We start from the raw sequence: 22,850 nt of genomic DNA, 5'->3' as shown, positions 1-22,850 counted from the left end.
ACTCCCAAGCCTATCACACTGACCTTTCCCTCTCTGACGTTGTCCTTCATGCTGTCCCAAACTTATCTTGCCTCCTCTTCCTCTTACCATTCTCCTCATAAAGAAAAGGAGGAATAACTCCTGAACCTTATCCTCTCCAAGCAAGTGTTCTTTCTCCTTGTACGACTTCCAATAATCCCTGGAGAAGCTGAGGGAATAATCCCTGCGACTGTGACCTGAGGGCGAGAGCTGAAGGCCCCTTCAGTCTGTAATAAACATGGCAACAGGATTCTTCAGAGACATGACCCTCACCTCTGCTGTTCCACATAAAGTGGCTGTTGGTGGACATTTCATTCCAGGGAAGCGGACAGTGGTGTAGAGATAAGCCAGGGAAGGTCTTTCATGGTGGGCCCAGACCCTTCACCACCCTCAAATCACCTCAACTCAATAGCTACCTACTTCATAAAGTCCCTGCTGCAGAAGTTTTTCAGAGCGTTTATTGGACTTTCTCTAAATCTGCAATCATTCCATGCAATTGTTTAGCCAAACACGAAGGCATATTAAAGGTTCCTTAATCAAAGGGCAGCAAAAACCAGACAGCCAATCCAAGATAGTATCTGATGCCAGGTGGCCACTGGCCTGGCTGACATTTCTTCCACATACCATACAGCCTTGCCACTTGAACTTGGCCACACAGCTAGGAGAATGAATTCTCTGGCCTGCACTCCCCAGGTCTGATGGCTGAAATGATGCTGTTTGGCTGAGAGATGCATGTTTTTATTTCCCATGTGGACACAGTGTGTGGGGAAGGAAATTAATCCAAAGTAATGGCGCTGACAAATTTGGCCAAAGAGAACTGCATCAAAGGGGAATGGAAAATAAATAAACAGGAAGGAATGATGCGTCATCAGACAGAGAAGGGTGGATGGGCAAAATGTCTCATTACACGAGGGCAAAGGCACACTAGAAGGGGGCCAATGGGTCATTTTTGACTAAAAGAATCTTGAGTTTTTGTCCTCTGTAGAATTCATCCAGAAAGTAAAGTTATGGGATGGTCTAATCCACTGTTCTTTAAAGAAATCCCTCTTTATTAATAAAAACACCTCCAACTAAGGAACAGAGATGGGAAGAAAATTTATTTTTCACTGGATGCCCTTTTGTGCTTCTAAACTTTGTACCAAGTATTACGTATGTGTTAACTAATCAGCATTTTTCAATTTAAAAAAATAAAACTAAAGATGAAATGAAAAAAATCAAACTGAATGTTTCCTCAAGAAAAACAATACATTGTGCGTAGTTTCTCAAAGAAACTTGTTTCTTCAAATATTATCAAGTCAAAATCATGCCACAGAACACATTTTTCCTTGGCTGTGCAGAAGTTCGAAATAACATTTGTTTATTAGCAGATGGCAATATTTTTATTTCTATGAAAGAACTCACCTATCCTTGTGTGAAATTTTCACAGAGCTTTCCGAAGAAAGACCTACGTCACCACCCCAGGAACCAACTAGACAAACAGCTTGAATCCTAAACCTACCTTTAAACAGGGTTGTGAATAAGGGAAACTTACATCTCCAGCAAACTGTCTTGTTTATTAAAAAACAAACAAACAAACCACCCACCTCTGAAATAAACTCTTCCACAAGGTGCTGGTGGTGGAAGCTGGAGGGGTCCTGGAGTTCTTCCCTGTATTGCTTCCCCAAAAGGTGGATACTGAATTCTGCAATCTGTTCAGCTGCTGGTTGTGTGGGTTCTTCTAGCACATTCTCAATTTCATTGCTAATCTGGATTTTTAGAGAAAGAACAGTGTCAATGTTTATTCATTCAATCAACATTTATTGATATTGCCTACAATGTGTCAGATACGGTGTCAAAGACAACTTTTGATGACAACCTTTTATATAAAATTATACTTTGGAACAAATTGGGTACACTTTAAGACATAGGCTAATATTAAAATTACAATGCATTTGTTCATTCCTTTGAACACACACTGACCAGTTCAGGGTATGGTAGAAAATTTTCCACATGAAACAATCAAAGTGAGTGAAAAGAGAGTTGACTATGCTATAATTATCATCTAAAAATAGCCTCGAAGGGTGTTCCTCACACTTTTTGGTCTTGGATCCCCTTTAAACTCTTAAAAATCATTGAGGAACCCAAAGAAGTTTGGTTTATGTGAGTTTTACCTATAAATAATTACCAAATGAAAAGTGTATAATTTTTTTTAACATTTATTAATTTATTTTGAAATAATAATCCTATTACATGTAAAAATAAAATATTCTGCAAAACAAAAAAAATTGGGGGGAAGAGTACATTGTTTATACTTTTTGCAAATTCTTTAACGTGCATGGGTGGGGAGCCTGTGGCCTTCTAGGTTCTTAAGTATGGCCTTTTGACTGAATCCAGATTTTACAGAACAAATCCTTTTATTTTTCTTAATACACTTTTGTTTGTCTTTTATATTTTTATTTTATTTTCAAAATGAACGTATTTAAAATACCAAAGAATAAAATAAGTTTCAACGAAATAATCCTCCCAGATTGACTGGCACAATTAGAACATTAGTAAGCCATAAAGGCTACACTGACAGCTGCTACGCTCATCATTTACTTCTAACTTCCTCTGCCTGACTGGTGCCATTACCACACGAAGCTGGTTGGCGAGAGTTTATGGGAGTTGAGTACACCAGTCTGTTATCAGCTTTTGACAACAGGGCACTGTGTTTCTGTTTGAAGTGGAATTTTTGAATAGCTGCACAGCTCAACAGTATTTCTTAATTCTGTCTGCTTAACAGCCCATCATGTCAAAGAAGACCAAGAGAACACTGAAGGAAGAAAACATATTTTTTAATGAGGATTGGGAATTGCAATATTATCTTGTTTCTGCTAAAGATAAGATGATCCACTTGCTTTGTGATACTGCAGTATCAACATTAAAGAAATTATGAGCATTATAACACTCATAAGGACCACAAATGTGTTAGAGGGAGAGGCCTGAAAGGTTGTATTGCAGAAATTAAAAGATGAAAAGCAAAGACAATTCTTTCAAGCAGCAATAAGACCTGGAAATAATGTCACTGAAACAACTTATAAAGTAGCTTATATACTTTGGGAAAAAAGGGAAGCCATTCAGTGACATGGAAATTGTGAAAGAATGCACTGTTGAAGTTGTAGGATGCTTAGACCATAATAACATTTCAAAGTACAAACAACTACCTCTTTCAAGGAGAACCATAACTGATCAGCAGCATGAATTAGCCTTCAACTTAGCAGAACAACTTCATACACTATTCCTACACTACTTCAAAATGTATATTATTTAATTGCTCTGGATGAATCAACTGATACTACTGACATCAGTGCAGGTTTTATACTTTATTGGGGTCATAACAGAAGATTTTCTTTGCTACAAAGAGTTACTCGCTTTGGGCACTCTTGTGAACAGAACAGGAGGAATAGATATCTCCAACAAATTTCAAGATAAATGTTGTGAAGTTGGATTGAATTTCATAAATTTAGTGAGTGTTATGTACAGACGGTGCATACACTGCCTACCTGCAACTTCCATGACAGGAAAACATAAAGGGTTTATTACACAGACTGAAAAAAAAAAAAAGTATTAACAGGTCCAGATGCTCTCATTTCTTTTCACTGTAACTTGCATCAGCAAAATCTCTGTGCTAAAGCTACTATTCTAAGTGACACTTTGCAACAAGTTATAAGTATTGTTAACTATATTCCTGCAAATGCAGCATGGCATTGTCAGTTTCATAACATGCTACAGTTGAATGATGAGGTATTCAGTGTGGATTTGCCCTATAATTCTAATGTGTGTTGGCTATCACAGGGACAGGTGTTAGCCAAAATTTTATCTCTGCAAGAACAGATAAATTTTATGAATAACAGAATCAGCAATGTGAATTATTGAAAGAAGATTTTTATAAGAATGCAGCATTTCTATGTGATATCATGTCAAATCAAAACGATTTGAATATTCCTTCACAAGGTAAAACTTAGTCTATATATGATATGTGCAAAAAATCTAAGCATTTCGATAAAAGCTATCTTTTTTCAAAACACTTCTTCAAAAGGAAATTTCAGATGAACATTTTCCCCTGTTAGCAAAGGTCATTGATGAGCAGGATGATATAGGTAAATCATTTGAAGAAAACACAGATCAAAAAGAAATATGTCTGCTACCTCTTTTTGTATTTGTTTTCATTTGTAATATATTTAGAGCTGTGTAAATCTAGGGCAGGGATCAGCACACTACGGTCTCCTGGCCAAATCTGGCCCACAGCCTGTGTTTGTAAATAAAGTTTTATTGGGACACATGCATGTCCATTCGTTTACATACCGTCTGTGGCTGATTTCCTGATACAACCTATTAATTGGAGAATACAATGAAAGGTTCATTGACTTTGAGAATCATGACATCACATTCAAATTAGCATTTCAGTCTCACCTAGTTGATATCACCAAGGCACCTAAAGAACTACAGATGGATTGATTGAGCTCTCAGTAGATGACATTTTAAGTCATTGTTTGATGCTAGGAAAGATCCAGTTGAAATATAGAAAAATACACATACCTTCGGTGACATGCCTGAAAAATGCTTTCTTGCTTTTCAACCACTTATTGCTGCAAATCTACATTCTCTTACCTAACCCAAATCAAGATTCCCTTAAGATTACAAATGACTGATACCCATCTAAAGGATCAACTGAAACTGCGGACCTCCATGCTGCAACCAAATATTCAAATGCTTTCCAACGAAAAGCAGGCATAACAAAGGCATTAATAGGTTAGTTAACCTTAAAATTAACAAATAGTTTTCATTTTTTGAAATTGTTAAGTACATAGTAATAGATTTTTACAAAATAGTGTACATTTTTAAGTATACCTAATTGAAGTTTCTTGAATGCAGCCTTATTTGATTCCAGCTAAATTAATGCGGCCTTCCAACATGAAAAGGTTCCCCACCCCGGTCTAGATTAATAGCATACAGCTGGATTCTCATATCTTCTTCCACATTCAATTAGTTACAATATGCTATTTTAGTTGAAGTATATGAAAAAAAATAAACTGTCCATATGGATATCTACTGGGGAAGGGAGGAATATATTTATAGCCTTTTCAGATAATTGTGAATATTCTTTTCTGATATTACATCAAATTTAACAAGTAGTAATTTCTTAAAGCTTAGTTTGCTATGTGGAATCTGAATCCATATTCAACAAACTTTTTCTACTCTGTAACATTAAAATCCAGGTCTTCTAGGCAAAGCTGAAATAATTTAAGAATAAAATAAATACTGGATTATAACCCAAAGAATAAAATAAATATCCATGAGTCCATACTGATATAAATAAATAAGAAAGAAGTAACAATCATTTCTTACACAAGAATTCCAGTTAATAAAGGTAGAAGAAATGAGGAAAGTAGAACGTCTCTACTAGGACACTGCAGTAATAACTGCTGCATGCAAAACACACTGGAGCTCATCTAATCCACGTCCTTCCATTTTGATACATAAGAAAACCAGGCATTGGACAGGATGAATGAGTAAGCCCAAGGACTCACAGTGAGCCAAGAGCAGAGTCAGGAATAGAACATAGGTGCTTTTTTCCATTGTATCATTTTTCATCCCTGATGGATCATACAAAACCTGAGACCTTCAAAAGTTCAGAATGGGAAAGAACCTCAAAGACCCCACCATCCCTTCTGATGCTTGAATTCTGTCTGTAAGATCCCTGACAAATGGCTGCTTGTCACCAGTTTAAATGGCTCTCTTGAGAAAGAAGTGTGACTTTCAAAGGAAAAACAGACTGTTAACTTCCAAAAAGCTCTCATGGTTGAAACGTTCTTAATATTAAACCCAAATCTAGTTCCCTATAAGTTCTACCATTGATCCAAGTTCTATAACCTGGAATACATATAAAAACCGTAGTCCCACAGAATCCTTCAAATATGTACAAGCAGCTATCATTTCTTCCTTGACCTTTCACTAGTTTCTCTTTTCCAGATACTTCCAAGGCTCTCAATGTCTGTTTTAGAGTGTGGCACCCACAAATGAGGTCTAACCAATTAACATATGGTAGGATTACCACCTCTCTCACAATAGGCTCTAGGTTTCTATTAAAGCAATCTAAAATTACACTACCTTTTATTAGTTTTGTTTTGTTTATTCCATAACTGCTTCATACTACTGATTCATAATGAGACTAATATCAACAAAAACTCTTAGTCTTATGGAATTTTGCACAAGACTTTGCATTTTTCCATATTAAATTTCATCTCATTAAATTTGGACAGAGACTTCCATTTGCAGTTTATTATAAAAGAAATATCTTGGGGCTGGGCGAAGTGGCTCACACCTATAATCCTAGCATTCTGGGAGGCCGAGGTGGGAGGATTGCTAGAGCTCAGGAGTTGGAGACCAGCCTGAGGAAGAGTGAGACCTTGTCTCTACTAAAAATAGAAAGAAATTAGCTGGACAACTGAAAATATACAGAAAAAAAATAACTGGGCATGGTGGCGCATGCCTATAGTCCCAGCTACTCAGGAGGCTGAGGCAGAAGGATCGCTTGAGCCCAGGAGTTTGAGGTTGCTGTGAGCTAGGCTGACACCACAGCACTCTAGCCTGGGCAACAGAGTGAGACTCTGCCTCAAAAAAAAAAGAAATATCTTGACTAATCTTACTGACACAGATCACCTAAAATGTTGAATAAATATATTTTAATGATTTTAATGCATAGCTGCTTTGCAAGGAAGTAAAAAACAAAAAAAAAAAAACCACGTCAAATCAAACAAGTAGGCCGAGCACGGTGGCTCATGCCTGTAATCTTAGCACTCTGGGAGGCCGAGGCAGGAGGATTGCTTGAGGTCAGGAGTTCAAGACCAGCCTCAGCAGGAGCAAGACCCCATCTCTACTAAAAATAGAAAAATTAGCTGAGCGAGCACTTGTAATCCCAGCTATGGGATCTGGGTAAACATCTGGGTAAATGTGAAACTTTAACTGTAAACATCTGGGTAAACATGAAGCAAACTTTAACTGCATAAATCAAATATAATACAGTCTAATTTATAGTATTAAAAAGAGAGGGAAAGAGAGAGAAAGATCAAAAATACTGAAAAATATAATAGCATATAATTCAGCAGGGTGATCATTTGAATTACAATTTTCTAATGTTCCTACATTGCTCAGGATAAAAATAAAGATGTTGAAAAACTTAAATTTTGTTAAGTTAAATAGACATTACAATTTATAGGGTAACTACCAACAAAACAGAAACATAGCATATAGTTTCCAGAAGAGTAGATGCAAAAATGCATTAGGAAAATAACTGAACTATAGAACTATACCTTGGGCTTCTGCCTCAGCCTCCCCAGTAGCTGGGACTACAAGCATAAGCCACCATGCCTGGCTAATTTTTTCTATATATACATTTTAGTTGGCCAGATAATTTCTTTCTATTTTTAGTAGAAATGGGGTCTCACTCTTGCTGAGGCTGGTCTCGAACTCCTGACCTCGAGCGATCCACCCGCCTCAGCCACCCAGAGTGCTAGGATTACAGGCGTGAGCCACCGCGCCCGGCCTCCTATACTGTTTTATTTCCTACTGGTACTCTGTTTGGATATTGATTGCACACAAATTCTTCATTTCTATTACAGTGAATTCTATCTTATGCTATAAATCATACCTAAATCATAGCTATTCTGCCTCAACTTCAGAACTACACAATCACTTTTTATTCATTCATTCACAAATATTTATCAAATACCAATATTTTCTAGGACCATCTACTTGGGACACAGTTGTACTCTGGGTGAAAGTATCGATTCAGGTATCCACTCTAGGGATCCCAAGTTACCACCAGCCTTGTTCAGTGACAGGGAGGGTGATGAGGCAGAGTGGGTTGACGAGAACTGATATATATGTTAAAATGTCCCAGTTGGGAAGGGAAGGAGCAAGGTAACCAAATTGCATCTTTCCCGGGAATATGTTCAGTTACAGTTTGCTCTATATTAAATAAACTAGGATTTATGAACTGCCAATTTTTAAATACAGAATTTAACAAAATATCTAACAAAATGTTTCTATCTTCTTGGTCAGTATGTCATTTTTTGTTAACCTGTAATATTTTTATGATAGAGACTTAGCTGTAGGATCTAATGTTATTTGGTGCACAGGTTCCTATTCATAATGGTGCATTAAAAAGTATGGTACACTTGATTTCTAAACTACATAAAATCTATATCCTTTCCCTATGAAGAAGAGCAGGCTAACACCTGGTCTGTTAAGGGACAGAAGAACATTGGCAAAAACCACCTAGTAAATCCTGTCGCGGAGCCCACAGGAGGCAGTGGGCTTACACATGACAGTTCCCCAGCCCCTGTGTCATTTCATTCACAATTTGAAGCCCTCCCTCACCAAGAACTCACAAATAAGAGCAGGTTTACTCAGCTCTCCAAGGAATCTCAGATTCTTTCATTTTACTTTTTTAGAGATGGGGTCTTGCTCTGTCACCCAGGCTGGATGTAGTGGCACAATCATAGCTTACTACAGCCTCAAACTCCTGGGCTCAAGTGATCTTCCCGCCTCAGTCTCCCATAGCTGGGACTACAGGCAGGCGCCACCATGTCCGGCTTTAGATTCTTTTTAATGTACTAGTTTTAGAATCCACAACATTTTTACAAGAGGGCACAACATGAAGTCCTGGGTAGTCCAGCAGTGGCATATAAACTCTCTCTTAACTCCTGTTCTCCATGTTAAAAACTAATTAGCAATTAACAAAACAGAGCATCACTCACACTCTCCTCTGGCCTCTCCAAGCTGCTCTCTGAGGCACCCTCAAAGGAGGCCACTGCTGGATACGAAATGCTGAGAGCAGCACCTAAGTAGAAAAACAAAAATAGACGTATGAATTCAATCCCTGACTAGGTCAGAATTCATATCAGGAAATAAGGAACTGGCTTCAAAAATCATTTCTGTAAGTTGTTTGCCTTTTTGGAAATTTGGTACATTCTAACCTCAAGGCAATTTTGCATAGAATCTTCCCAGAACAAGAAATAATTGAGTCATTCAATAAGCACTTATTGAGCACCTACTATATGCCAGGCTCTGCACAAAATGTTAGGGATAAAAAGACAAAGTTGCTACACTTAAGAAGCTATCTAGTAAAGGGGACAGATACTGAAAGAAGTGTCTCTACCAGAGAGGAAGTGGGTGACAGTTGGAGATTGACCACAATATGACAATTGTTGAAAATGGACCTCATCTTGCTATTTTATTTTTGTATATCTTTACAATTTCTAATACAGGCATACCTCAGAAATATTACACAATTTTTTTTAGCTTCCCAGTGCATATAAAAGATATATGTACACTATACAGCAGTCTATTAAGTATGTGATAGCATTATGTCTACAAAACAATGTACATACCTTAATTAAAAATACTTTATTGATAAAAAAAAAATGCTGACATAGGGACACCAAATGAGCACATGCTATTGGAAAAAATGGCACTGATAGACTTGCTCAATGCAGGGTTGCCACAAACTTTCAATTTGTAAAAACATAATATCTGCGAAGCACAAGAAAGCACAGTGCAATAAAATGAGCCTGTACAGAGATGTTTGTATTTTTTTTAATTAAAAATAAAGAAAGCTACTACTAATGTATTATATAAGAAATATAGGGGTCCAGGGACACATGTTAAACAGTGTCACAAAATGTAATCAGAAAGATCCTTACTTTGAGAAACTCTATAGGACAAATGACAAATGGTGAGGCTAGAAAGTTTCCACTTTTTGACATAGGTAGTGGTTACAGAGTGTTTGCCTTAAAGTAATTCATTAGGTCATAAATTTGTTTTAAATGATGTTCTGATTCGTACTATACTTAACAAAGATTTTTAAGTACCCCCAACATAACGCCATAAAATAAGTGAAAATAATTACTTTTTCTTGATACTCTTAACAACATATAAAGAAAGAGAAACCAGATATTTTTTTAAATGTGAGCTGAAAAAATGTACTTGCTTGCAAGATTTCCTTTAAATCATAAATAATTTTTAAAAGAAAAGTGAATAAAGGTACAAAATCCTACCTCCCAATGTTGAGGTATCGCCAACAGGAACTGGAGATGATAATTCAGGGCTAGAAAAAAAAAAGTTTGCTGTTAATAAAATGGGGGTTTCCTTTGAGATCTGGGGTTTGTTTTCTGAACAGGAAATAACTAGGTCTCCAAATGAGGGTTCCCAAACCAAAGTACCATTTAGCAAAGTTTAAAAGAATTAGTCCTCATAATTCATTTATTTTACATTTATTGATGCCTACTCAACTAGAAGTACCCTATGTAAAGTGCTCCCCTAGTTACTATTTCATCATCCTGTTTTATTTCTTCTCAGTTCTTATCGCTACGTGAAATTATTTTATTTATCTAAATAAAATTTATCTATCTGTCCCCAATCCCTTAATTCTCTAGAACAGTATTGTCCAATATGGTAGCCATTGGACATATGTAGCAATTTACACTAATTAAAATTAAGCAAAGTTAAAAATTCAGTTCCTCATTCACATCAGCCACATTTCAAGTGCTCAGTAGTCACATGTGGATAATGGTTACCACATTGGACTACAGCAAAGAACATTTCCATCATCACAGTAAATTCTACTGAACAGGACTGCATTAAGAATCTAAATTCCATGACATTAGGGACTTTGCCTGCCGTATTCCTGCTATATCTCCAGTGCCTAAAACAGTGTCTGCCTTTTAGTAAGCATTAAAAAGATATTTTTGGAATGAATGACTAAATGAATATTGTGTGCTAAGCAGTGTAGAATGTACCTGGTATACAGCTGTGAGCAAAAAGCCCGTGGTCTATGAAGGTTACAGTCTTACAGAAAATGCACACACCAAATAAATGATTACAAATGCAATAAGTAGCAGACAGGAAAATACTGGCTGTCAGAGGGAACAAATAACCATGAATGTCATCTCATTTGAGATGAATCTTTTTATGTAAAGAAAGTAAAGAAAGTCAAGCTTAGAGAAACGACTTGCTATCGGCCACCCCGCAAACAGGTGTTAGGTCTCCTAGCTGTCCTTTTACCATGCATTCTGCAACTGCAAGCAAAGATCAGAAGAGATGAGAAGACAACCTGAGAAAGTCCCTGCTTTTAAAGGAAAGAAAGTAGGTTTCCGCAAGTTCAGATTCTCAAATATCCCAAAGATATAAAAGTGAAACTATAGTAATTTGGGGATGTTTCAGAACTTTAACATTTGTATACATGTCCTAAAGGGAAAGGGTTGTTCCATTAACCTTTTCCAAAGGTGCTGGATCAGTGGTGACTGTGTCAGTTTTCAAATCATAGCTGAAATTGAAAACTCTCTTCAACATTACACAAGTCAGCTTCCTATGGTGATTTAATCACAGTCAAAAATGCCTCCTTCACAGATTTTCCCAGGTGCCAGTAAGTCCCATCTCCAGAACCACTCCTTTAGATTACCCTACTGCTTGAAATTAGGTTGTAAGAAGTACTCAAAACCACCAGATAAGCAAGACATATATCTTGAGGCATGAATTTCACTGGAAGCTTAAGCAGGTAGGGAGTTAAAAAAACAACTGATATGTAATTAAAACATTTTAATATTATAGCAAACATGGCTATATTATAGAGTAGAATATAAAGTTTAAATGGATAGTAAGATAAAATATGATAATTCAAAGGCATTTTACAATTGGAGCTGGAGTGGGAGGGTCAACTAGGGGCATGTTCTCTAAACCCCCAGAATTTGGTAGGAAATTTGAGAAACAATGGGTATAAAAAAATCTTGGTGGGCTCGGTGTCTCATGCCTGTAATCCTAACACTTTGGGAGGCTGAAGCAAGAAGATCATTTGAGGCCAGGAGTTGGAGACCAGCCTGAGTAAGAGCATCTCTACAAAAAATAGAAAAATTAGCCAGGTGTCATCCCAGCTACTTGGGAGGCTGAGGCAGGAGGATCGCTCAAGCCCAGGAGTTTGAAGTTGCAGTGAGCTATGATGATGCCACTGCATTCTACCCCAAGAAAAAGAGAGCAAGATTCTGTCTCAAAAGAAAAAAAAAAAAAAAACACTCACCATAATCATACTGCTGGCTTTTAAAAATACTATCTAAAAAAATATATTAAACTATTAAATCAAACCTATCACTATTGGTTATTTAGAGCACATTTGCATGGACTTGCTTACTAAGTGAGCTGTCATCTAGAAGAACCTGAAGGAAGATAAAATATGCACAAGTCATTTTGATGAGCAAAGGAAGGCCCGAGTGATAAGAAAGCATCAAGACGCTTCCTGGGTTGCAGGAGGTGGAGCTAAAAAAAAATGGGATTCGGATGCATCTGGAACAGATACCAACATAGTCAGGTCTGAATAGAGTCTATCAGTTGTTCATAAGGCCATACCCCTTCTCCGTACCTTCATTTCAGAGATGAAAAAATAAGGTCCAAATGGATAAAGCAATTTTCCCAGGCTCACACAAAACTTCCTAACTGTGTCTAGTTCCCTTTCAATAACAACAGCAAGAATAATTACAACTGAATTTACTGATATAACGTGTCAAGCACTGTGCCAAGTGCTTTATCTTGGTTAAATCACTTAATTCTGGCAACCACCTTAAGAAGGAAATCCTACTATCCCCATTTAGACAGAAGAGGAAACTAATGCTAGAAGAGGTTAGGAATTTGCTCAGGCTCACACAGCTAGCCAACAGAGCAGCTGTGATGTAAAATAGGCCCATTGAGTCCCAGAAACCTCCTTCTTACCCATCTCAATTCACTGCCTCACAACGTGGCTCTTATGTGACCCATACTCTTCAGAAGAATTTCACTTGGCTTTCATGATAGTGGCCTATAGAAACTAAACACCCCAAAAGTCAAAGTGTGTAAGGTCCCAAAAAGAGGAAGGGGAACCTGGTCAGAATTGGAGACCTATGGATAGCAACCAGGTATGAGGAATATAGTAAGGCAGAGGGATGAAACCACAACCACAGCAGCTAGAACAGGATGTTGGGATAAGATAGCAGAGAAATTAAACCTCACCTGGGGTGGGCCAAATTGTCCCTCACATAAAAATCAAATTTAAACTAGTTCTCCAGGCCGGCCACGGTGGCTCATGCCTGTAATCCTGGCACTCTGGAAAACCAAAACAGGAGGATCGCTTGAGCTCAGGAGTTGCAGGAATTTGAGACCAGCCTGAGCAAGAGCAAGACCCCCATCTCTACTAAAAATAGAAAAATTAGCCAGGCGTCATGGCGCACACCTATAGTCCCAGCTACTTGAGAGGCTGAGGCAGTAGGATCGCTTGAGCCCAGGAGTTTGAGGTTGCTGTGAGCTAGGCTGACGCCTCGGCATTCTAGCTCGGGCAACAGAGTAAGACTCTGTCTCAAAAAAAAAAAATTTTTTTTAATAAACTAATTCTCTAACGAAGCAAGCATTCAGAATGGAGAAGTTTGATTACTTCAGTGGAACTAGATTTCACCTTACCGAATTCAAAACAACATTATTTTAATGATGGTAAGTAGGAAACTCTCAGTAATTCAAATCACTTGTCTAACACCCCAACTCTTAATCCCTTACCCTCCCACTCTCCTTTCAAAAGACAGTAAAGAACACTTAACAAGAATGTTTTTACATGTTCTCATTAAGTACTCCTCTGGCAGGGATCCCTTAAAATGTCACTCACAACAGCACTAGAACACAGAGGTGTATTGAGTTTAGAGACAGAAATATTGCTTCATTTCTAGGCCAAACCACAAATTTGCAGTTGTTCAACTAAGACCTTTAGCTTAATACCAGCAGCAAACAACCCCCTACTGTCTAATTTCCTGAGGTCATCCAGCACATTATTCATTCTGCACCGCTACTACTTAATCATGTCAGTGGAATTCAGGTGGGATTGTGTCAAAAGATGATCACAGCCACATGGAACATAAGTTTAAAGACACTGTGAAACAAGCCAAGCATAAGTTCATAAGCAGATTACTACTCACTTTGATTACTTTCTATACTTTGCTTTGCTCTTGAATCTTTTACTATAATCAGCATGTGACAGCAAAAGTACTCAAGGCAAGGAGCCCAAGAATCCTGGGTGCTAGTCCAAGTTGTATCATTTACTTTGTGAAAAATACCTTAGCTGCTCTGGGAGACTCAAGTACTTAACCTCTAAAACAGAAACACATCCTCCTATTTCACAAATTTGTCAATGAAAACTAAATAAAATATATGCAGAAGCATTATGAAATGCTAAACAAACATAAAAGAAAACAGGGGTTAATGGAGCACTAACACATGTCATCCCAAACAGAATGAAATATTTGGTTTTGTGATCCGTGATGGGTATCCTCTACTACACATGTAAGTTAACTGAGGCACGCACACACAAAAAATCCCCAAGATCAGTCCTTATACTGAGAATATCACCATAAAACTGACAATTGGGTGACAGGCAGAAATTTGGTTATTCATTTAACAAATATTTAGCAAGCACATATCCTAACCAGGCCTTGTACTGGTTATTGGGGACATAACAGTAAAACCAGATGGCAGAGGGTTAAGCAGTGACTGGGGTGAAGTGGAGATTCTTTCAAAATGTCTAGCTATAGTGGAGACAAGTGCTGAAGGAGTGGCCTGGTGCATTGACTCACGCCTGTGATCCTAGCACTCTAGGAGGCCGAGGCGGGAGGATCACTTGAGGTCAGGAGTTTGAGACCAGCCTCAGTGAGAGCAAGGCTCTGTCTCTAATAAAAATAGAAAAATTAGCCAAATGTGGTGGTGTGCACTCCCAGCTACTCAGGAGGCTGAGGCAGGAGAATCATCACTTGAGCCCAGGAGTTTGAGGTTGCTGTGAGCTAGGCTGCTGCCACAGGAGTCTAGCCCAGGTGCCAGAGAGAGACTCCATCTCAAAAAAAAAAAAAAAAAGTGCTGTAGGAGAGACTCTTTTAAAAGAGGTAATATGGGAGAGACTTGAGCATGTTTAAATACTAATGGGAAGGAGTCACTGAAGACTCAGGAGGGAGAAACAAGGACAGGCAGAGGTTTCTAAGAGGAAAGAGGGACTGCAAGGTCCTGAATACAGGTGAAAAATGTTTTCCTTAAGAGATTTGGCAAATGATAGTGGAGAAAGCTTAAAATGGGATATAGCAGAATATTTCAGTCATACATCAGAAAATGGGTTAGAGTTCACATAGAGTTCTGCAATTTAAATTGCAGAGAATTGTGGTAGGCAGAGTAGTAGCCTTCCAAAGACGCCCATTATCTTAATCCCCAGAACCTGTGCATATGTTAGGTTTACATGGCAAAAGGGAATTAAGGTTGCAGGTAGAATTAAGGTTGCTAATCAGCTGACCTTAAAATAGGCAGAGTATCCTGGGTTATCCAGCGGGTCTAGCGTAATCACAAGATCCCTTAAATTCGGAAGAGGGAGGCAGAAAAAAGTTAGAGTGACGTGACGTGACAGAGACTTGACCAGACTTGACTTGCTGGCTTTGAAGGTGGAAGAGGGTCCTGAGCCAAGACATGTGGGTGGTCTCTGGAAGCTGGAAAAAGCAAGAAAACAGATTCTCCTCTACAGCTTCCAGAAAGAAATGCAGCCCTGTCAACACTGTGAGATCCGTGAGAGACTTCTGAACTACAGAACTAGAAGATAAGAAGTCTATGTTGTTTTCAGCCACCAAGTTTTGGGTTAATTTGTTGCAGCAGCAGTAGAAAACTAATATACGAATCTCTTAACATGGAGAATGTAAAAATAATTTTTAAAAACTCATGAAAATAAATTTGAATATAGAAAAGTGATAGGCAAAGTAACAGTTTTAATGGATGACCGTGATATAACACTCAATTGAAGAAAGATGGGCTTCATAAATTCTTAGGCCACTCCCTTGGTATGGCTTCCTGTGTGACCCAGCCCCAGGTCACCACCTTTCAGCAACTAGCACGGGTGGCAGTCTCCACCCAACTCCAGTCTGATCTGCCCTAGTTTCATGGGAAGGATACCAACTTTTAAATTCTCAAAATTCACTTATATTTTAGTTCATAAGTATTGTTATTACATATGTCTTATTTTCTAAGACTAGAGAATAATATCTTGAGTCCCCTATTATACCTAGTATAGGCAGCACCTTATCAATAAAGATACATGATACAGCCAATTCTGCTATGATATTTATTTCTGAATTTGTTTCAACATGATTAATATATTAGGAAACAATTCAACATAATGCAAATTTCTCCATTAGTTATGCCCAATTTCACTGTGAGAAATACTAGGTGAATGAAGAAAACTGCACCCAGAGGAAGAGAAGTCACATAGGAATATACAAAGCATTCACAGGCACAATACTTCAAATATCTTCCAGCGACCTCAGTTCACCCACGTGTTAGAAACCACCCCCAGCCTCACATGGTGTCACAATTCTCCGTCCTACTTCAGATAACCTTCCTTCCACCACTTTATAATAACTCGAAAGCTACAACCTTCCCAACACCTGCTTTCACAAGCAAACTTCAGGAATTCTTCAAGGTTAAGTGACATATTTATAATGGTATTTATGTATTTCTTAACCACATGGGATATTTAAGCTATGCTACTATTTTTATTTTTATTTGTTTCTTGAGACAGAGTCTCACTCTGTTGCCCAGGCTAGAGTGCCGTGGCATCAGCCTAGCTCACAGCAACCTCAAACTCCTGGGCTTAAGTGATTCTCGTGCCTCAGCCTCCCAAGTAGCTGAAACTACAGGCATGAGCCACCACGCTCGACTAATTTTTTTTCTATTTTTAGTAGAGATGCGGTCTCACTCTTGCTCAGGCTGGTCTCAATCTCCTGGACTCAAGCCATCCTCCCACCTCGGCCTCCCAGAGTGCTAGGATTACAGGCATGAGCCACTGTGCCTGGCCCCTGTGCTACCATTTTTATCAGGCTCTTCTTTTTTAAATGTATTATTAATAAATGTTTTGAGTATTGTGTTCCTATTTTTCCCATTGGCTCCATAGTTTTTGTTACATGATTTTCAATGGTTTTTACAAAAGCATATACCATATGGCAGAACTATTTAATAACTATATGATAAATATGTTTTGTTTTCATAGAAAGTTTTTGGGTAAACCTCATATATATTTGTCTGTTCTGAGACTATCTTTCTAACATAGTTTGTATATTCACAGTATTTAGCAGATTGCCAGTAGCCACAGGATAGATTCAGCTCCATTCCTGAAGCTTCCAGTTTTATGTAATATTTGAGGAAATAAATCATTTCATATAAAACACATACTGAGGCCAGGTGCGGTGGCTCACGCCTGTAATCCTAGCACTCTGGGAGGCAGAGGCGGGCAGATTGAGCTCAAGAGTTCGAGACCAGCCTGAGCAAGAGCGAGACCTCGTCTCTACTAAAAAATAGAAAGAAATTATATGGACAACTAAAAATATATAGAGAAAAAATTAGCCAGGCATGGTGATGCATGCCTGTAGTCCCAGCTACTCGGGAGGCTGAGGCAGGAGGATGACTTGAGCCCAGGAGTTTTGAGGTTGCTGTGAACTAGGCTGACGCCACGGCACTCTAGCCCAAGCAACAGAGTGAGACTCTGTCTCAAAAAAAAAAAAAAAAAAACACATACTGACATAGAGTAAAATACCAAAGAGTATATGAAGTTTTAAGAAAAGAAAAGAAAGTTTGAATTTGTGAAAAAACTTTGAGCCATACTGTCCATATTTTCTGCCATTGGGAAACTCTCGGAAAAAAGCTTGATATACACTGTTCTAAGCAAATGTTAAAATTCCCTTAGCTGGTGGATGTATAGACTAATAAGAGAAGTAACAGAATCACTCTGGCTGCTGTGTTGAGAATGTACTGTAGAGGGGAAAGGCTTAGCCCTGTTAAGAGGCCATTGCAAAAGAAACAGACACTGGTAGCTCAGACCAATGGTAGCAGAGGAGACGGTGAAACATGAGCAGACTCAAGATATATGTTGAATCTAGAGGCAACAGAATTTCCTTATGGACTGGATGTGAGGTATGGGAGAAAGGTGAAAATAAAGAACAATCACGAAGTGTTGGTTGAATGACAGACATGATGAGGTTGCCACCAACAGAGATGGAGAAGGCTGCAGGTAGAGTTAATCAGGGTGGGAACATGGGAAGATCAGGAGTTCAACTGTGGACATGCAGGGCTTGAGATGCCTACTAGACATTCAGGTAGAGATGTCATCATAAATATGAGTTGTCTTCCATCCTCTCAGTTTACAGATAAAGACACAGCATGCAGTTTTAAGCGATTCATCTAAAACCAAGTAGCCAGTTAGAAGTGGAAAGAAAAGTTCTCTTGGCCGGGCGCGGTGGCTCATGCCTGTAATCCCAGCACTCTGGGAGGCCGAGGCGGGCGGATTGTTTGAGCTCAGGAGTTCGAGACCAGCCTGAGCAAGAGCGAGACCCCGTCTCTACTAAAAATAGAAACAAATTATCTGGCCAACTAAAATATATATAGAAAAAATTAGCCGGGCATGGTGGCGCATGCCTGTAGTCCCAGCTACTAGGGAGGCTGAGGCAGTAGGATCGCTTAAGCCCAATAGTTTGAGGTTGCTGTGAGCTAGGCTGACCCCACGGCACTCACTCTAGCCCGGGCAACAGAGCAAGACTCTGTCTCAAAAAAAAAAAAAAAAAAAGAAAAGTTCTCTTGACTCCCGGTCCAGTTGTAGTCCCACTCTCTCCCCAGAGAGTAGAGTACTTTCCATTAAAAGAGACTCACTGTTTTAAAAAATCTGATGAATCAACATTTTTATTGCTAAACAAATTCTAATATTGAATTCAGAAAACTAAATCAAGATCTATTTCTCAATGTGAACAACAACAAAAAAAATTCTTTGAATGGCAATAGGAGAAAGTATGATTATATTGGCTAGGCAGTAAACAAAAAATTCATGTATGTTTATCAAACACAAAATCCATGCTTAACAGTTTCCTAAAAGAAGTGAAATGACTTGTCCTAGCTGTGTACACAGGATTTCAATGCACTCCCAGTGCCTTGCTTGCTGTATTTACCATCGTCTCCTGGAGCACGAGTTTGAAAGGGCCAGAGTCAGAGTAGGTTTGATATTTGTCTATATATGTCTGAGATATTTCATAATTTAACCTTTTTTCAAAGAAAATATATTTTTAAATAGAACCATTACTGAGTTTTGGGGTGCTTTCTAGTAAACCCCAACTCATAAAATGTTTATACTATCAAATTAGTTAACTTTCTGTTTCCTCACATTGCTAGAATGTCCCAGAGACTGTTAACTAATTTGATAGTTCCATTTTTTCTGTCACTTAATAACTGGAATTTTGAACAAGCTCCATAAGTTTTGTAAATATCAGAGAATTTCACTCTGTAAAATTTCATGGGATAATTGTGTAGATTAAATGTGGTGAAACAAGCTTGCTACAATGTAAAGCACTGTATGTGTGTAAACGCAGATGTGCACGGAATGATGCTGGGTTGGGGATATATCATTTCATAAGGAGTCAGGGAGCATCACCACCATCCTCTACTGGGCGGCGAACTTACTACCAGTTTGTACCACAAGATAACCCTGCATTGGCCCACACTCATCCACAGAAGCACAGCACAGGGAGCGGCATATTCTGTCACCAACTCTCACTGAATGTGCTACGAGGGACACAGAAAGACACAGAGGCACTTCCTGCCCTTCTACTAGGAATTCTGTTCTTTTTGATCACTTGATGCTTCCCCAAAGCCTGAGGAACCATTATTTTGATATTAAGATGAAACAACCAAGCTTTAGAACAAGTTGTTCATAAGACAAACAGCAGAACTTCAATTCCTTCCCTGTCGATAGTTCTGTCCCTCTCTGTGGACTCACTGCCAGATCACATGGCAGATGTTCAATATGCTGATTGATTAAGAAACATCCTGGAGAAATCTGTCTAAATAATGTAGCTACTTTCTCAATGTTTATTGATTTAAAGTTAGTTCCTTTTAACTTCAGTAGATAAGATTTTGAAGTCGGTGCAAAGATCTAGATGAAAGTTCATTATATCATTTTTTAATTACAAAAACCATTTAAATGGAATCATTTTTATTCTTCATGTTTGTCCTTTCTTATTCACATACACATAAACGTAACAAAGAAAACCAATTTTTTAATTTCTAAATGATCTAGAAAATTCAGATAATTTGAATAGAGATGCATTATAGCATAGGGGTTGAATACTGGCTCTACCACTTAATAGTTTTGTGACTTTGGACAAGGCCCTTAATTTCCTTCTCTTTAAAGGAAGGATAATAATACTGCCAGACTTATTACATTGTTTAGAGGATTAAATGAATACAAATAATAAAGCACTTAGAACAATGTCGGATCTATAAGTAAAAAGCCTCTGATTTGGTAATTACTGAGTTATAGGTATTCTAAGCCACTTAAAAAGGCAAATCCCATTATCCATTCTTGTGAGTAAGAAGCTTTTCACAATACTCTAACTGCTGATATGGTAGTATTTTTAGTTATCAGGCCTAGATTTAGAGTGAAATGGAATGTCTTTAATATTCAGTTCAGAAAAATAAAAATAAATCAAGACCTATTCCTCACAGTGGTCTACCATGGAGTCTATTAGCCCAATTCCATGATAAGATGGTAAAGAAAAAGTCTTATCTCTCTTCTGTTTGACATCTTTATGATGTTTTAACATGTAAGTGCATAGCAGTCCTTGAATACTGTACTGAATACTGAATACCATATTGAAAGCGAAAAACAGAATGGTTGTATGGGTACTTGAAGTATGGTTTCTACTGAATTCATATCACTTTTGCACTATTGTAAAGTTGAAAAATCATTAAGTTGAGCCATCATAAGTTGGAGACCATCTGTATCTACTGAACACTTATTTTTAATATAAGCCAGGCAGTATTTAAGGCCCTGGAAACATAAAGGTGAACAAGATATAGGACAGATTTGGTGGGGGGAGGGGATCATGGATGATGGAACACTTCCTGAAGGAAATGATAGCTAAGCCGAGATCAAAAAAGCAATGTAAGTTAGCCAGGCAACAAAGACGGAAACATAACAGCACACGAATGGTCTTAAAAAAAAGTATAGCTGAACCATAGAGTTTGAGAAGAAAAGTGAGACAGATGAAGCTAGTCTTAAATATGGGCCTAATCGTGAAGAGCCTTGTGGGATATGTTAATCTTGATCTTAAGAGCAATGAGGAGCTATTAATAGTAAATTGTCTTACAGAGGGGAGGGACAAGATTGGATTTATTCTTTTGAAAGATCTCTGGCCAGAATGTAAAGAATGGCTCTGAATGAGGTAGAGAGACCTACACGCAAGCCTTTGCACCAGGAAAGAAGTGTTGATCATATGAATTAGGGTAGGGACAGTGGGGTCAGAGAGAAATGGATGGAATTAAGAGATAATTAGGAAATAGAAATAGAGAAGGAGAAGGCAAGAGAGAGGAATCTAAGCAACTAGACAGATGATGATGCCTTCATTCACTGAAGAAAGGAACCTTGAAAGAGGCCAATGTGTTAGGAAATGATTAATTCAGCTTTGGGCACATTGAACTTAAGGAAAGCTTGGACAAGTCACTCTTGACTCAGTAGACTGTGAAAGCTGGATGAGATGTCCTCTAAAGTTCCTTCCAGCTCTATCATTAGATTTACAGACAGTTGAGAATATTGCTAAAGGGTAATTTCCTTTAAGAAAAAAGTAAATAAAAGTAAAAATGTATACTATGATACAGTGGTTATTGAAATGTGCTTTGCAAGCAATATATTTCCAGTCAGATTATTAGGAAATATTTTCTTAAAATAATCTTTTGCATGGGCATAGAAAATATGAATAACTGACACCGTGTACACTCTCCTACTCCCTCCAGGCAGTGGAAGTACAACACCCCATTTTAACAATTATACATTGGTGCTTTCTTCCTGTTCAGAATAAACATGCTAGCCTGTGACAGTCCTTTTGGTAAAGTTTCTGGACTCATTCTAGAAACCCCTGTTCCAGAAGATGAATCATACTTGGCACTTGTGTTTTCTTCTTCTTCTTAAGGCTATTCGCTCATTAGTAACCTTTCAATAGCCTAAAACAGTGGTTCTCAACATCAGCTGCATATTAGAATCACCTGGAGATCTCTTAAAAATCCCCAAACCCAGGCCATGCTGCAAATCTTTTAAATCAATCTCTAGGGGTAGAATGCAGTACAGCCAAGGTTGCAAATTACTGGTCTAGAACTTCCTGAATGAGGAAGGCCCTCTGTTTATTTAAAAAATAAATTAAGCTGAGAATAGAGTCAACCACCAACCAGTCCAGGAAATTCAGATAACAAACAAACATCAGCCAAATGCTATCCTTCATCAACACAGGTCTCTGAAGTAGAACCCCAGCCCAGAACTCTTTATCACAATAGACTCTTGATATACAGCACAATAGACCCTCTGCCCCATCTCCTCCTCCAGTCCTATGAAATGGGGGCAAGCATCTCAGTGAACCCTGAAATAACTAGTATGGGGATTCCGGGAATAGTCAAGTTCTTTCAAGCTCCTCATCATTTCAAGCCCCTATTCAAATCTCTGCCCCTGTCTCATGACCAACAGAGGCCTTTACCATGCTGTTCATACAACCGTGAAAATTATTGGGACTGGTAGGATTCACCAGAATATTTAGTCAGTCACTGTCTGTTGTGATGGCAATCACAAGGAACCTGTGAGCTCTGCCTCTCTGTGGTGAAGAGACCACACCCAAGAGACCACATGGCCCCACATCTCAGTAGATGCTTAATCCCAAGCCCCAGCATAGAAGCAATAGTACTGGCTGCACGAA

At 38.3% G+C, this 22,850-nt stretch overlaps 1 protein-coding gene across 1 annotated transcript in view; it reads right to left on the bottom strand.

The window, feature by feature from the left end:
- IMPG2 (interphotoreceptor matrix proteoglycan 2) overlaps positions 1 to 22,850 on the bottom strand; it is an 84,063-nt gene that overhangs the window by 37,481 nt on the left and 23,732 nt on the right. Inside the window, exons 5-7 of the mRNA XM_045540389.1 lie at positions 10,098 to 10,147; positions 8,799 to 8,881; positions 1,602 to 1,763 (exon numbers count right to left, since the gene is read on the bottom strand). Coding sequence (XP_045396345.1) covers positions 1,602 to 1,763; positions 8,799 to 8,881; positions 10,098 to 10,147 — 295 coding nt within the window. The remainder of the gene's footprint in view (positions 1 to 1,601; positions 1,764 to 8,798; positions 8,882 to 10,097; positions 10,148 to 22,850) is intronic.

The sequence above is a fragment of the Lemur catta genome, chromosome 1, assembly GCF_020740605.2.
Source record: "Lemur catta isolate mLemCat1 chromosome 1, mLemCat1.pri, whole genome shotgun sequence".
Lineage (NCBI taxonomy): Eukaryota > Metazoa > Chordata > Mammalia > Primates > Lemuridae > Lemur > Lemur catta.
Note: the sequence above shows the minus strand (reverse complement) of the source record. Positions and strands in the feature narration are given on the sequence as shown.